The sequence below is a fragment of the Ixodes scapularis genome, unplaced genomic scaffold (assembly GCF_016920785.2).
Source record: "Ixodes scapularis isolate PalLabHiFi unplaced genomic scaffold, ASM1692078v2 PGA_scaffold5__190_contigs__length_132052651, whole genome shotgun sequence".
Taxonomy (NCBI): domain Eukaryota; kingdom Metazoa; phylum Arthropoda; class Arachnida; order Ixodida; family Ixodidae; genus Ixodes; species Ixodes scapularis.
In genome coordinates this window covers 1,692,971-1,710,402 of record NW_024609880.1, presented here as the reverse complement: position 1 = coordinate 1,710,402, position 17,432 = coordinate 1,692,971, and the positions used below count along the sequence as shown (strand labels likewise).

At 47.1% G+C, this 17,432-nt stretch overlaps 1 protein-coding gene across 2 annotated transcripts in view; it reads right to left on the bottom strand.

Moving 5' to 3' along the window:
• Positions 1–11,941: 11,941 nt before the first annotated feature.
• LOC115315757 (ankyrin-1) overlaps positions 11,942–17,432 on the bottom strand; it is a 59,829-nt gene continuing 54,338 nt past the window's right edge. For both annotated transcript variants that reach the window (XM_040502609.1, XM_040214904.2), the window contains one exon: positions 11,942–15,512. In XM_040502609.1, the coding sequence (XP_040358543.1) occupies positions 14,905–15,512 (608 nt within the window). In that variant the 3' untranslated portion in view covers positions 11,942–14,904. The remainder of the gene's footprint in view (positions 15,513–17,432) is intronic.

Sequence of the window (17,432 nt, the reverse complement as noted above, 5' to 3'; positions counted from 1 at the left end):
GCACAAGCTTTCGGATGCACTCACCAAAGAAGGTTCTCGCATCGCTCGCACGGCCCGCGAGCAATGCGGGAAAACCGACCTGCACTCTGCGGGCGATTGCGGCGTCGTTCATATATAGCTGTCTCATTTATTTAACAACCGTTCCATTGGAATCGGTCGTTCCTACACGATGCCGGCTGAAATACAAAGTATTCTACTCGAAAGAACCAAGTGCTGCAATTTACGGAGAATGGCCAGCTAATGGCCTTGATTTATATACATTTAGAGCTAAAGAGAAATGAAAGCCCTTTACAACTCCCTGTAACGCCGAATTAGAGCGCAGCTCTTGAGGAGGAGTAGGGGAAAGTACGGAGAGGACGCTATGCCCCTCCTCCTCTCCTACTTGCTTCCCATTTAGGCGAACATTTTCCGCTAAATTTAGTGGGGAAGTTTTTCCTTCAAACTTAGCGGGAAGCTTTTCCGCTAAATTTAGCGGGGAAATTTTACCACTAAATTTAGCGGGGAAATTTTTTTTCCGCTAGACTTTGCGGGTAAATTTTTCCCTTAGATTTAGCGGGAAAATTTTTTTGCTAGATTAAGCGAGGAAATTTACCCATAATGCTCCGCGCGGTTACGCCGACGCCGACGCCGCTCAAGCCGGAAACGGGCGGCTAAGAGCTGGGCTCTAAAATGCCCTTTTCGCTGTGGCACTGAACATGACGTGAGACCATACGAATATGACGTAAACACCCATGTTCCCCCGATCAATTGCAGCGATTGGTTCTCCAAAGTGATTTCCGCAGTCTTGTACGCGTTGCTGGAGAAAAGTAACCGATTACAGTAATCAATTACAGCACCACAAAAAGTAATGGATCCATGTGGTGAGGCCGGCGAGTTGGTTCATGATCACACCTGCTAGCAGCGCGCAAAAACACAAGGACAATGGGAGGAACTCACAAGACAGTGCTCGTCTTGTGAATTCCTCCCTTTGTCCTTGTGTTTTTCCGCGCTGCTACCAGCTGTAATCACAAAAGTAATTGAAAAATTACTAGAAGGTAATTTATTACTTTTCACGTTACCTTTTTAAACTCTTTTTAACAAAAAAAAATTGTATATAGAATAACCCTTTGTTCTTAGTACGTTATATAGAAGCACGCGCTGGTGAACTCTTTCGAGATGAAAGGGAGGGGGGGGGGGGGGGGGGGGTTCTCCGTCGTGGCTAGATGAGGTCAGTGCAGTCGTCTATGCCGCGGCGGGCCCGGGTCGTAACAACACGGTACACACAAAACGAGGCACTCTCGGCAGCTCAACAGTCAAAACGTCGCTGAGCGCGATGACATTCTAATCCTTCGGATATATGGGTACCTTTTAGAGGTAAAAAAAGAAGTGTACAACGTTGGTGCAACATAGACGAATGCCGCAGGGGCAAACACAACGATATTTTACGTAAAAAAAACTCAAAAATTATAGTTTTTTTAACATAATTGATTACATGTAATTGATTATGGAAAAATAGTAATTGGATTACTGCGAACGTCACCACATAAAAACGTAATTGAAGCGTTAAAATGTTACACTAACATGTAATTGATTACAATGAATCATTTATTTGTAACTAGTTACGTAAAAGTCATTATTTCCGGGAAAGTAGACAGACGAATATTTTTTTAATGTGGGCGTGTTTTTTGCTTGTTTTTGTTTTTGTTTTTTAACGGGATAGCGTTTAGGCACTTGAGTCGCAGAAAATCTCGCGTCGCCATCGGTGGGACCAGGAAATCCCATTATGCAACGCGCGCAGCCACGTGTGAAGTCACATCTGACGTCAAGCGTATGACGTCATATGTGGCTGTGACGTCATGATCCTATCGACCCGCTAAATTTAGCGAAACATTTTCCCACCAAATTTAGCGGAAATGTTCCGCTAAATTTAGCGGGTCGATAGGGTCATGACGTCACATCTACGTGGGACATCACGAGTCATGACGTCACACGTGACGTCACGTGACACGTGACGCTACAGATTAGACCACGCACACACACTTGCACGGCTTCGAAACGAGGTGATTGGTTGATTGGTTTCTGTTGCCATGGCAACCGCTATTTCGGTCCTTTCAGATGTTCGAAGTAGGGTCGTTCTGAACCAGTCACACCAAGATCGCTATGGGGCTTCATTGTACTGAACGCGTTTATCGCCCAAATAAACGTATTTGACACTGTGCATCCCATCAACTTATCAATTGTAGTTCATTTCCGAATATCTCCTATAATATTGTTCTTCTCGTGTATTTCGAGGCAGGAAAATTAAATTCAGTGCTGCCTTGCAACGGCCCCGCATGTTGTCGTGAAGCGAAGATGCGAGCTTGTTTCGCCGGACTGTGGATAGCGAAATCTCGGCATACAAGAAATGTCTTCATAAAGCAACCTTAGCGGGAATTTGAGTCGGCTCACAAAAATAACAAACAGGTCCACCAGAAGCTGCTGATTCTATGAACCAAAACTTTTCCAGGATTCAGTGACTAAGTTTTGCTAGGCCACAACAGCCACGATACATCGAGAGAACTTTCCTCTTTCTGCGGGCCTCCGCGATCAGAGCACAAGACGGCACGATTCGTCACCTTCACTGCCGCTTGCCTCCTGTGAGCTAAAGTTATGGCGGCGTCACGCACGCACCGAACGCTTTGTTGGTGAGATCGGTCTACTGAAGACGCGTAACGAAGTATGTGTTTCTGATTTGTTTCTTGATGAAATAGAAAACGTTTCCAATTTCAGCGCATATTAAATATCACTTCGTCACGACGCTCAGTTCGTAGCAGACCAGTTGCCTTTTTCCTATTGTCTTCTGTTCTCAAAGAATGCGTAGGTGTTTTCCTGCTGTATTTTGTGTGAGGATGACACCCATGTAGCAGACAATACCCTTTCTTTTCACTAGAATCAGCAGACGACTCGTTTCCCAACTATATATCTTGGCATGTTTCATGAGATCCAAATAAGTTACAGCTCTTACTCTCGCAGTGATCAAAGTTGGACACCAGGGAGCGTTTTCTCGAAGCTGCTTAACTTTAACCGCGGTAGAAAGTTAACCGAATTTCCCTACGATGGAGAATTTTAGGTCACGTGACCGGCGGACTATGGGCGGCGGGGAAACATAGCGGTGCCCCTCCCAGCGAGCGCTGCTCACTTTGGAACAGATATGTCGTAGTTGCTGCACTATCGGGCCCGTTTGTCAGCAATGAATAGTGCAGGAGGCTTTCGTTTTGCCTTACCTCACTTAAATTTCAAAGTATGAGCCATGATCTCGCACCACTTTTTAGATTGTCTTTCGAGTCTGGCCATTCCTAAGCCTAAAGGGGCATGGCAACGTCTTTGAAATCGCATTATATTGTCTTGACTCGACCGGCCGGGCGTTGATGGCACGCAAAAGCAGACCCCGCACCGATTTCCACTGGAGCCGAAGTACGCGATTTTTATTTCATGAAGAAGGTTGTAAGTACCGTTCTTACATGCTGGCCGACCATGCTGCCGTCTTGCCACCCGCTTTTCACCACTTACTTTTTGCTCATCGTTTCTAACACTGAACTTCATTACCCTCTTTCGCACTGGGAAGGAAATTTCAACAAGGTTTGTCTTGACCTCAGACAGCCAGGCATTGAACAATTTGCCAAACACGGGTTACCTTTTCAGACAGTTTTCCTCAAATATTCGCTACAACTAGCAGGTGACACGAGCTATACCACACTATAGTAAAACACGGAGCTGTCGCGCAGCCAGCGCTCGTCCAAATTGGCTAGGTGCTTGTACGTACCTAGCGCGGAAGGGCGGTTAAGTTTTTGCCGCGGTTAAAGTTAACCGGCTTCGAGCAAACGAACCCTGGTCGTGCTCTTCAATCGTGTCATCTATCACACTTGGTGGAAGCAACAGAGACTAGAGCAGATGAAAACCTAACAAAATCACTCATAGCGAGTTCGTTTCACGGCACTCGTATCCACTCGCAGCGTGGAGCGGGTTCCTTTCGGCCGGCACTCCACGAGTGGTTGCACTCTCCGAGTTCGTTTCAGCGGCGGCACTTCAGGCGTGCATGCACTCGCTGTACCGAAAAAAATCGAGCGTGCGCCAAAATGCAATCCCGTCATGCCTCGCTCCGGCGAGGAGCGGGAGCGGACCTGCCGAATACAGCTAACGGAGTTCCCGGTTGGGCCGATAATTGGCGCCGCGTCGCTGGCTTCACTTTCGTACGTCCATCCAAAGAGCAAGAAGATTCGTTGGTTTACCCAACCGACTCCCACCAGACTGTTATGCTTATATTCACCGCTCTGCTTTTGAGCGCTGGCGACGTGTATATCATCTTTCTCTACCGAAAGCGAAGCACTCTGGGCTCTTCCAACCAATCAGTATGAGCAAGGGGAAACGACAGTTTTTGTCTTTGTTTTGTTTGCGCTCGCTCATCACTCCAAGCTTTCAAACCGTTCCGCGCGTGTTCAAATCAAGAGTGCGGATTTTACGGCAGTACAGAGCAACGCTGCTGCGCGCTTATATGAATTAGAGACGTCTCTAATTTGACAGAGATTCTGCCGAGTGTTTTGCGTGCCTTATGACGGCGTATTACGGAGTCTACAGCGCGGCGAAGTGGTGTAACAATTCTTCAAAAGAACTCGGACAGCTCATTCTTTCGGTTTCCAACAGACGACAGGTGAACCACTATATCAAACTTTTTTTTGTCAGCGTTCGAAACCGATCTTTTCATTAGAGCATCCAAATGGATTGAGTATGCAAATCGCCAGGACTTTGGAAGCCTGCCCGGCTTGCCGACGAGCAGGCTGCGCCAGCGTCGTTTGTGCAGCGAGCACTTCGGCGCTACCGCGTTTGCAAGCTGTGGGAAGATTCGTTTGTGGAACAACGCGTGCCCCACCGTTCTTGTTGCGAATCCGTTGCTGCAAGGACTTGTTCCTCCAGGTGAGTTGCTGTCAGAGCAATCTTCAGTTAATCGGACAACTTCGTGTTTCTATCTTAGGATAGAGTACCGATAAAGCACCTACAGTCAGAGATGTAGTCACTCCAAAACAGTAGTTGTTTTCTTTTTCTTAATTGCATTGCCTATTAGCGAATTTGTTTATGGTTTATTTATTATTTGTTTTTATGCAGCTCGCCTGCAAGCCTGCTTTATTTCGGTGTTGATTTGTTTGTTTGGGTATTCAGAATTTTTGTTTGTGGGACTTGTTTATAGAGCCATTTAGATGATTCGATGATAAGTGCTTTTCTCTTAGTTTGTAGATTAAAATAATTAATTTGTTTTACATATTTGACACCTTTTACTGCGTTTACTGCCTACTACAGTTCTTGGTTCCCCTTGGAGGGCGGTGGACTGCCAACGTAGTTTGTACGTGTTTGAAATACCGCAACTTATTTGAATGGTGTTCAATTAAAAATACATTTTAATGTGCGTGCTGTTTCTGTTTTATTGCATAGGTAATATCACGCGAAGCGCACTTGTGAAGTGTATCGCGCGCGGCTCGTCTGCTAGACCGGTGCCGTGTTGGCCGCTCGCAGCGGCCGGCGCGACACCAGTCTAGCGAACAAACCTGAAAAAAAAGAGGGGAGGGGGGAGAGGGGGGGGAGGGGGAGGCGAGGAGGGCGCACGCCAACGACAGTGGTGGCGCCATCTGGCAGTCTTTCGAGACACATTTTCGTCTCCCACCGTAAGTATGTTCGCCTTTCTGCCACTACCGCCTTGTGGCGCTAGTTTCTCCTTACCACGGTGGAGGCTACAGCTGCACTCGGCTGAACGACGAGGGTTCGTCTGCTACGATGTGTCATTCGTTCAGCGGAACCGAGAGGTAAAAAAAGTAAATTTTCTGATAGAAATCGTGTCCCGCGGGCAACGGAATCAAACGCGAGCTTGAATTGTGAGCGTCTGCTATTTCATAAAGGAAGCAATTCACAACCCGTGCTTTATTTGCACATTTTTAGTCGCTCTGTTGCCGTGCAGACGCTGAAATATACCGCTCTGGAAAGAAATTCTCAGAGCAAACGCATCAGTGGCCCCTGATATCTTCATCGCCATCCGTATGCGGGTAAAAAATTCAACATTTGTCGTCAAACCTACCCCAGCAGAAACTTTGTGACTCCCAAATTAGTATCCGAGAAAGCAAAAAAACATAGTGACTTTACGCGAGGTTTGGACATCATCATCCTGTTTAACATTTACCTTCGTCAGCTATCTTGCCCCGTCGTATTTTGTTTGAGAAAGCTCTCGTTCTCGACGCCCTCACCAAGGCTAAAATCTGATCGACCTGTAACGACCTTCGAAATCCAATGTCCCACCAAACGTTTTGCTGTACATTCCTACAGACTAGTTTTAAGCCGTACCCTTTCAGTGGTTCACGCATAATACCATGCTCGAACGGATCAAGCTTTTGCGCGGACAGCATTATCAGTTTTCTCCGGTGTAAACGGTTATAAGAATTGAAAGATCGCAACCAGCTACTTTCTAGTCAGCTGGTTGCGGAAATTTATAAACATTGGCAGCGAATGCACTCTCGCATTGCTAACCATCACGTCGAACAGAAAGGCGCTAGTTTCGGTTTGAAGTCGGTACTGTTTCTACAACATAAATGGCGACAGCATCAGTCTTCTGCACTCGGTGCATTTGGCAAGTTCGTCTGAGGCAGTTCTCCGTAAGACACTCCGCGAGTGCGATGCATTCTGGGAGAGAACTCGAGCGGTGCCAGTGCGTGTGAAACGAACTCGCTATCAGCAACCGCAAGCCTGCTTCACTGCATTGACGCACGCAAAGTGGGAAAGCCTCTCCTCCGACATTATTCTCGGCATCAACTAGGTATTTGTGCCAGGTTTTCAAGGCTATACTTCGTTCATCCTTTAAGCTGAGACTGGAAGCTCTGCCTTCAGCGCAAGCTCGCTCGCTTCCGCAGTGCTTTGATTGCGCAAATGAGACGAAAGACAACTCCATGTGCCGTGGCAGAAGCGGAGGGCTTCAGCACTGCGGAAGCTACACAAGCCTTGACAGCGTAGTGGAGAATAGTGCTTCAGCAGTGTGCGTCTGGAGAGATCCATTGCAAAAATGGTCCGAACAATGAACCAAAACATCTCGTTTAGCCTAATACACCCTTTAGGGCCAATGCGAACACTGCATGCATCTTATAATGTCTAAAACCCCAAAACGCAAACATAAGAAGAAAAAAAAAATGGTGCACGTGAAACTTATTTTGGTGCCAACTTCAGTTTTCTGTATTTTGACACCACGAACAAGAACGACTGAAATTCTCAAATAATACGAACAAGGAAAAGAAAGAAAAAAAGAAGAACATGATATTTCAAAAATATGTTTCATCTCAGCGAGAACAGCAAAATATGATCACGGGAAAAATGCAGGAAAACAGTGCTGAATAATAGATACGTCCGCGACACAACTGGAGCATACTTTATTGTATCCTCAAAAAAAAAAAAAAAAAAAAAAAACGAAGAGTGTTTTCGTGTCTTGTTTTACTCGCATTTACGATCTCTTCCATACGTTGTGCACAGTTTCGTTCAAGCACGTTTCAGTCCTCCAAGCGACACTGTTTTATTTAAGCTTTCCTAGAAAAAATAAACATTCCCCGTCGCAATCCGCCTCTAAATATGAATGGAAATCTCTCGAACTTGGGAATGCCAGCAATGACGACGAAGAACGCGCCAACCAAGAAGCAAAACAGCTGTCTAGTAGAAGCCCGCTGGACGTAAGGGAATCGAGCAGAAAACTGGATTCCCAATGTCAATCCCCAGTTTCCGCGGCCCCCTTCAGTTTCATTCACAAACATAGGAGTACGTGCGTATCTCTGTAACCCGAGAATTCGAAAAGAAATAGGGAGCAGTGATGTGATTGGGCAAAGCCCTTTTGGAGCACCTTTCGGAGCAGCCAAAACAGTGTTTTGGAGCAGCAAAAGTGAATTTTGGAGCAGCCAAGACAATGTTTCGGAGCAGCAGAAGTCGCTTTTGCAACAGATATTCCTATAAAAAAAAAAAAGATCGTTTTAAGTGCTGTACAAACGAAGGGCACTTTGTGTTGTGCTCTGATGTGACTTGTTGTGACGAAACTCGCTGCTTGTGGTTCTACTGCTGAGACATCCCACAAGTGTACAGTGCTGTAGGCATTAACGAGCAATTCCGATAAACCGCTTGCTACCGTTTTACTGGTTTCCGACGTGCCAGATTTTCGGCAAAAGTAAGCAAACTTAAAACAATAAATTGCAAACGCCCCGGCTGGTGCCTCTGTCGTGCAATCAAGTTCGCATGCACGTGAGGACAACTTCTGCAGGTTTGCAGCTTCGCGTGTTTCGTCGCGCGAGTGGAGATAACGGCAGTGAGATCGAAACCGAAACCATGCCACTCTGCTTCGTCGCCAACCGATTTCCAAAATTGTATGCAAAATGTAACTGTTGAGCATATGACGAAAAACAGTCCACCGGCGCGTGCTTGCCAGGCCGGCAAACAAGGTACAAGCTAAACGCACGCACGCACGCACGCACGCACGCACGCACGCACGCACGCAGACAGACAGACAGACCCTGAGCGCATCGATGCAATGCATCGCGAGCCAGGGTCAAAAGTTTCTTGGAGCGCTTTGTGCAACTACTGAACTCGAGATAAGCATGCGCGCTGTGCGGGTTCAGCGCGCAGACATTGGCTGTGTTCCAAATCTTACCCAAATGGATTCGAGTTACTCCGGCGGAACGTATCACTTGAAAGCACTGATTGAAAAACGCTGGACGGGAATAAGTTAGAGTGCCTTCATGTTCGCGAAGCGGGACATGAAGGCACCCTAGGGTAGGTTTTAGAACGCCTGGAGTAAGATCGAGTAAATTTTGGAACACGGCCATTGCCTTCCTTGCTTTAGCTCACTTCTCTTCACCGACTTCCTTTCGTGGCAAATTTTTCACGTACCGGGGTCCTTATCGAAAGAAAGCCCACCAGAGAAACCTAGGTAATCAATGGCGAGTTTTAGAATAGGGGGCCCCACAGCTTTGGGTGCCCCAAAAAGCTCGAGGCGTCGCAGTGGGCATGCGCAAAAGTTCAGCGCATGCGCAGAAGTTCAGCGCATGCGCAGTGGGACGCCCCAAGCTGTTTGGGGTACCCAAAGCTGTGGGGACCCCTATTCTAAAACTCGCTAATACTTCGACACAGCAGTTTTTGTACTTAGTTTCACTAAAAAAGCGCCATATGTGCAGCGACGTGGGGACGGCAACACCCGACGTCACGCGATCACGCTGACCAGAAGGCAAGGACCAAATATAGTTTTCCCACGGCCGTTGCTTTCAGGAGTGAGTGCTTCAGCTCACAAAGTAACTCCCGCCGCGCAAAAACGTGGTTTCGTTTCACAGCATGACGGCATGGCTGGTACCCGGCACGCTAGCGTCGGAGCGTCCGCGCACAGCTGCGTCTATCGTTGAAAATATTTTTGAAAACGACGCGAGTCGAGATCCACGAGACGACGAGAGCGCGAAACGCGAGACTGCGGAAAAACCATGCAAAACCGGATGGCCAATTGACGCACGATACTTTGTGTCGGACGGCCGCTTGCGCCACAAAAAACAGGCATGCTCAATTACGGTACTCGGTTTAGTTTCGGTTTTGAAAGGCGACCGAAATTGACTTTTTGGCGCAGGCTTAGCGCAGATTACCCATATTTTGGTAAAATGTAGCAGGATGTAGCAGGGTTAGCCCCTTAGCGCAATAGACCCTTTACGAAAGTCAGTCTACCCACCTTGTGCAGAGCCAGACCCGACGCTCTAATGGCGGAACTACACTGTTTCTCCACACCAGAAAAATCGAACGTCTTCGAAAGCATAGAGCAGAAAAAGGAAAAGATGTTGGTCCTTTCACGTCACCTTCGATGCACGGAATCGAGGGTGTTTGATTTAGCCGCGCATGATCTCCTATCACCGCCATTAGAGCGGCAATAATGGAGCTTTTTATACTGCCACAAGAGGACTCTGACTTTTGAAAAGGGTCTATTGGCGCAGCAATCACATCACTGTAGGGAGGAAACTGCAGTAACACAGTGATTTAGAAAGAATAATAATAATTGTGTTTAGACAGCCGGAAGGTAGCCAGCCCCAAATGGGCGCCTGGTGTCGCGGCTGTAGACGATACATTTTGCCAGTGTAGTTGAACTGCTAGCCTTTCATAACGCAGTACACGACCACACGCCGGTAGGATGGTTATCCAGATCGAGACTGGAAGGGCTGGGAATGGAACCCAAGATTCTGCTGCTTCACCGTAGCCTCCCTCCTCTATTGGCGGCGAGATGTTTTTGGTGGCGCCCTCGTATGGTTCCCTTTCGTGATGTCATTACCCTGCGAACAAAAAGTTGGATGGTGCTTGTAATGAGCCTGGTGGAAGCTTGAAGTCATTGCGCTTAGAAACCAACGCTGTCAACACCATCGAAATTGAAGTTCTTCCAATACTCTTATTTTCGTCCATGAGAAATCCTTTGCTGACGTCATAGTCAGCATTCGGTCAATCGTGGAAGGCCGACTACAGCGACGCTTTCGATCGCTCACGTCGCCAATACTCACAAATCCTGGCAGTTCGACGGCGGAGTCATAGAGTGCCCGGTCGCAGATTTGGAGCGCAAGGATACGGTAGCACAGAGCATCGACGAGACATTTCTAGGAGAACCTGGAACTCAGCGCACAGCTTTTGCAGCGGCGAGGACCCGAAACACACTTGTTCACTCGGGAGAAGTGTGTTTCGGCGTCTCGCCGCAGCGGGGCGCCAGTCACGTGTCTCTCCTGTCATCTGTTGTTTACCGCTCCACCTTATCAATTTGGGCGGTCGCTTCTCGTGGAGATCTGCCAGGCTTTGTTATGGCTCCACGCAACGGAGCCCGGCGGTGGAAAACCGCCGACGATAAGAGACGGAAAAGCACCGCTTGGGCGCGTTTCTCTGCTGCACGAGTGGCAACTTTAGCACACCAGTGTGCTTCCCACGGGCTCCCAAGACGTTCTCAAATTTACTAATTTAGTGTTTTTTGGGTGACGCTCATTAAGTTTGTACATGAAACCGTATGTTTATTTTCACTAGTTCAAAATTAACAAATCTAATTTAAGGACTTATCGTAACGATTCATTCAGGCGGCACTTGCCTAACTTTTATGACTTAAAAAAAAACACAACAAGAACAGTCTAAACTCTAGAAGGTTTTGTATAGAGTAGTAAAAAAAGAAAAGATTAACGGTATCTTTTTGATCAAATTATTTATCTTATTCGGCAAAACGCCCATGAACATAATCCAGCAGGGATCTGAACACAGTGTAGATCTGACTAAAGTCGCTACCGTTTCTCGTTTTACTGAAGGTTTGAAATTACGTCCAAGTGCATATTATTTAATTTTGGGTCATCATTTTCTTTACCCATCCTATTACGACGCTTTAGCGTTATATAAATAACGGGATGGAATACTGGTGGGAAGCGATTTGTTGGCAACACGGCACCGCGAGAAGTTGTGGGATCGCGGTTTGATCATTATAGTTTTAGCGTGTCGTCTTAACGCGAACGGTTCATCCCGGAACGAGTCAACGGCGCTAAACAAATAAACAACTTTTATCGGGAATGGTTAATCAGTAAATACTTCTCAATGTAGGCTCGATTTATATCCAGCCAACGCCTCCCAGGACTTGGTCACCAAAGAGAAGGCGTTTGTGAACAAACCCAAATGTTGTCCAGCAGCATAATATTCAATATGTCGAATTACTTGAGAACTTGAATACTACGAATTCGAAAATCGGATCAAATCGCCCGGAACATCACTGTTCGATTGGAAATCCAAACTTGCATATTCACACACCCTTCTTTCTATCCAAGGTTAATAAGCATACAGGAATAGTTGAACCGACGCTCTGAAGTTTCTAGTGCCCACACATGCCGATTGCCACCGACACAGGAAACGGTCGATGTTAGACAGGCAGCACTTTATATAATCCACCCAATTAGGTTTTTATTCAAAAGTAGAAAACCTACAGAGAAGTGGGGTTTTGATCTCATACAAGGAAGTGCCGGGCTGCACATAATGCATATTATGCAATGAAGAGGATGATGACTTGAAGTAATGGAGAGCATAGGGCTCGCTCCGCACTCGTCGCAGCTGCCAGGCGGTAGCTGCATTGCATGCCCAGTGCATAACTAAACCGAATTACCAGTTTCGATCCTGTTTGTGAAGTCAGAAACGGGAAAATAAAGATTGCTTGCAAACGCGTACTGAGTCAAGAAAACATGCCTTGGTATACTCCGTTTCCCAAGAGCGAGTTTTAGGAAACCGAACTGCGCATGCGCAAGTCTTACGCGGTACAGCATGTGCAGTTCGTATCGGAGGGCCCATCGCACCGTATCGAATGTGCAAAACCGGTTCCCTAAAACTCTCTATTGGAAAGTCCGACCATAACCAACAATATACGATCTGATGAAGCTAGTCAAGCTGCACCAAAAGTGCATCGTCATGGCACTCCACGGCTTTGCACGTTTGCCATCACTGACTATACCAATCACGTACGGCAAAACAAGGCAGGATCACGACACATTTACAATGCGCAACTGGTTTAGCCGCCGATGCGAAACGCGCAGACGACGAACGCCACGATACACTTTTGGCACTGCTTGATTGGCTCAATCGGATAGTAGCCTTGGCTGCGATCAAGCTTAATATGAAACGGAGTATTAAAAAAAAACTTAAAAAAAAATCACACACTTACGACTGCTTAATGCCAAAAAAACTAAAAAGCGGTTTCTTTTTTCTTTCTGTAACTGCTTAAGATTTTCGCAGTGGTCGTAAGCAGTCACAAAGGCTTAGAAAAAGGCTTTTAGCCTCTCCGGTCATAGGTAGTCTCAAGTGTGTGAACCGCCCTTTGAAATGCAGCCAACATTCTGCTAAAAGTTCCTCTTTTGTGCACTGGATCGTAATTTGTGCCGGGGGTATAAGAGGCAATTAGAGTATGAATGAGGGGGTGTAATAAGGGGAGGCCGATGCAACACCCTCTAAATGACACGGCTAGATTGTGCTAACTCTCGACTTATGGAGGGCACAGATGGGACACCAGAGCAAAGGAAGATCAGCGGGCTCATTGGTAAATAAATTCGAGGCTGATCATGAACAAAAGAATTTAACTTACCTCGATACTTCACATAAAGCCTACTGACACAAAATTCATTGTGGGTTTGTGTGAACCTATTTCAATCTGTTTTGCCTATTTGGCTTCTGGGGTAAGTTGTTATGGATGCTGTGTGAGAGTCAAGGGATAGGAGGGCACAAAGGTCAGTTAGAGAACACTCCGGGGACAGTGTAGCTAGGGAAATGGAGAGTGGGGGAAAGGGAAGAGCCAGGGTGGCAGCGGTGTGCAAGAGAGAGTGAATGGGTGGAACTTGCACAGAGGTAACAGCCAGGACTGGGACAGTAAAGAGTGGAGTTAAGCCTATGAATTGTTTGAAGTGTGATAGGGAAATATAACATCCGAGATGGACACGTGACGCATTCTGCACCAGTTGGCTTTATGCTAAGTATCAGGGCACCGCGAGTATGTGGCTGTTATAACGACAGGCATCCAAGCTGCCCTACTGGTGGCAGGGTAAGGCCATTGGACTATGGAGCGAGAGGCCCTGTCCTAAATTCCTGGCAAGTGACGATGTGATTTTAGTTTTCCGGGTCTCGCCTGTCAGGTGCCAGGGGAGACTTGGTCGTGTTAGTGAAAACTGTCATTCATTTTTAACAATGCTCTAGACTTCAATAACAGCCCTAAAACACGTTTTGCATTAAAAAGAAAAGCAGTAAGAAAAAAAATTGAGCAAGATAAAAGAAAGTACAAGGAATTGATAGGGGTATTTGTGGAAAAATTCAAAAACCAGGATATGAGCACACTACGGTAGGTTCTTATGACGGAGAGGCTTTTGATGTTACCATCTCTATTTTTCACAGTATGCATTCATTCCAAAGGGCTCTGGGACATAAAACTTACAAATAAGATAAAATTAGTGTTTGTGATGACTGTTGAAGTTGGTATGCAATATGAGCACTGCACAACACTGATAGTTCAAACACAACTTTGACACTTTTTTACATGTTATTTTGAAAGGGACTGGTGGGCATTAACATTTACCACTGAGGTTAGTACCGCAACTGAGCAATCTCTATCACTATAGTAGTTTTGATGACAGTCCTTCAATGCTGAGAAAATACTCTATGGCTTATCTACCCTAACAGTGTTATGCCATGTACAACACGAGCACTTCAAAATTACATTCCAGCTTAGCTTGCAGCTTTGCTATGGCTTGAGAGTCTTGTGCACATCAGTTGAATAGCATCTCTGATGTACCATTTGCGACATGTGTCACATTAATGACAGCAAACTACACTAGATGACCGACCTGTAAAGCCAGAATTATTTTTGCGGACACAGTCAGAAGCAATGCTCTGCACTGTATTGAGCTTGTAGATGCTTGCAAGCTTCCCACCTGCGCCGACCTCAGAGCTTCAGAATAAATTCCACACTAATCAATAAGAACCAAGAATTGACAGATATAGTCTTATGCTCAAGGAAACAAAGGAACAAATGTGAACAAGATAAATAAATTAAACAGTTGAGATGTCTGTACAGAATGCACCCTAGTGTGGTTGGGCGACTGCAACGCACAGCCACCCAGTCACACCATGGGCCTTAAGTTGGACAATGGAACCAAGGGACTGGAACATCATCACTCACTGCGATTGGTCAGCGCCAACGCTTTCTACATTGGCGGGCGGCAATGTCCCGGCCCCACCGTCCAACTTAGGGCCCCAGGCACGTTTGTCCGAGCTTTCGGGAGGCACGTAAGACAGTGAATCGCGCACATATTTCGCCGCCCTTTCGTTTGTCTACGATCAAACAACTCTCAATTGTTACGTCGCCTACCAAAACACGAAACGAACGGATGCCTCGGCCAGTTCGCAACGCACATCGTCGAGAAGAAGGAAGTCCTTCATGCTGGCCGGTAGAACTAGTCGAGACACCTTGGACACCAGGCTCTGACCCAGCCGTCTCCTGATTGTAATGCGGCAGAGTTCGGACAGCCTGAGCGGATTCGTCTTGACGGTGCGCAGCCAGTGCCTGATGGCCGTCTCCTGCGCCCCCAGCACATTCTGGTTCACCTCGGCGTCTGGCACCGCAAACCTGTTGAGGTCGTAGCCCGCATAGACGATCATCTTCACCAGCCTCAGCTCTCGGAGCCGCTTGGCCAGCCACAGGTTGTCGATGGCGCACGTGTAGACGTTGCCGCAGTTGACGTCGCATCCCTCGCGGATCAGCTCTTCGGCGAAGAGGAGCTTGTTGGCAATGATAGAGCGGAAGAGGGGCGTGTCGCCCGTGGTGCCGCTCTCGGCGTTCATGCGGCACCCGGCGCTCAGCAGGATATCCAGGATAGAGCGGAAGATGTCGAAGTTGGATTCGTCCAGGTCCGTCACAGCTTCGTGGAGCAGGGATAGGCCCGTGAGGCTGTTGGTGATGTTCACGTCCCCGCCTGCGCAAGACCAACCATAGGAGGACGACTGAGCTGCATGCTAGGCTGCCTTTGCATGCACATGCCCCCACAGACAATACAAGTTGAAACACCCGATTCGGCCTTTTTTCGCATATGCGGTCCTCAACAGCGTCGTTATCTCTCAATTAGTCGAAACGTCCAAAGTGTGGAAACCCAATTTTGCATTACGCTCCTAGGTCGAACCACAACTCTCAAAAACATGAAGGATTGTTTCAGCTCATACTGTCCACAAGAGTGCTTTATCAGAGTAATGCCTTCTTCAGGGAAACAAGACACTGGCTTCAGGTTTGTTCGTTTACTATAAATAAAGGGTATGGAATTACTTGTCATAAAATGTAATACAATGTAAATAACTTTTTTTTTTCCATTCTTAGTGATGTGATTGGCCTAAGCCATTTTGGAGCACCTTTCGGAGCAGCCAAAACAGTGTTTTGGAGCAGCAAAAGTGGATTTTGGAGCAGCCAAGACAATGTTTCGGTGCACCAAAAGTGGCTTTTGGAGCAGATATTCTTAAAAAAAATAAAAACATTTGTTTTCAGTGCAGTACAAACGAAGAGCACTTTATGTTGTGTTGTGCCTTGTTGTGACGGAAGTCGCTGCTTGTGGTTCCACTGCTGAGACATCCCAGAAGTGTACAGTGCTGTAGGCATTGCTGAGCAATTCCGAAAAACCTCTTGCCACCGTTTTACTGGTTCCTGACATACCAGATTTTTGTCAAAACTAAGCAAACGTGAAACAATGGATTGCAAGCGTCCCGGCTGGTGCCTCTATGCACGTGAGGACAACTTCGGCAGGCTTGTAGTTGCGCGCGTGCTACGTTGCGCGAGGGGAGAGGACGGCTGTTTGATCGAAACCGAAACCATGCCACTCCGCTCCGCCGCTAACGGATTCCCAAAATTGTATGCAAAATGTAACTGTCGAGCTTACGACAAAGAACAGTCCAGCGGCGCGTGCTTGCCAGGCCGGCAAACAAAATACAAGCTAAACACATACAAGAAACAACAACAAAAAAAAATAACCTTAGCGCATCGGTGCAAGCAGTGGCGTACCAACTTGTTTTTGAGTGGGGGGACAAACCAGACCTCCCCCCCCCCCCCAGAGGCCGGGGGCCGGTGCCCTTGGGTATCCTTTGGGCGCCACCGGCCAGTGTTTTCCCTGCCACATGGCAGCTGTTTCAGGGGGGGGGGGGGGGGGGGGGGGAGGAGGGGGGGGGGGGCAAAACATGCCTTGCCCCCCCACTCTGAGAACTGGTGGGGGGAGGCGAGCGCTTGGCCCCCCCCGGTTGGTACGCTCATGGATGCAAGACATCGCGAGCCAGGGTCAAAAAGATCTTGGAGCGCTTTGTGCAACGGCTGAACTCAAGACAAACAAGTGCGCTGTGCGGGTTCAGAATGCAGACACTGCTTTCTTTGCTCTAGCTCGCTTCTCTTCACCGACTTCCTTTTGTGGCAGATTTTTCATTTATTGGGGTCCCTCTTAAAAGAAAGCCCACCGAGAGAAACCTAGGTAATCAATACTTCGACACAGCTGTCTTTGAGTTAAAGAGGGACTTTTATAGTAACGTATGATTTAAACAAGAACAGGAATGTTGATGAACATGCGGCGGTACTTAGTTTCATTTTAGAAAGCGCCATACGTTGAAGTCACAAAGAATGCGACTTCAATGTATAGTTCTAGTTTTTTCTGTACGCTTTTTTACGATATGTGTTGACGGCTCCGCACGATTCGCCACATGACAAACGACAAAGCGCTTGGCTGTCAAAAATAAATTACACCAGAAGAGAGCCGAAAGGCATGCACTTTTCACACTCACAAATAATGTGTTTAGCGATGGACAGGGCATGGACATTCAATTCAGAAAGTGTTAACATTCAAACAATATATTGTATGTACCACACG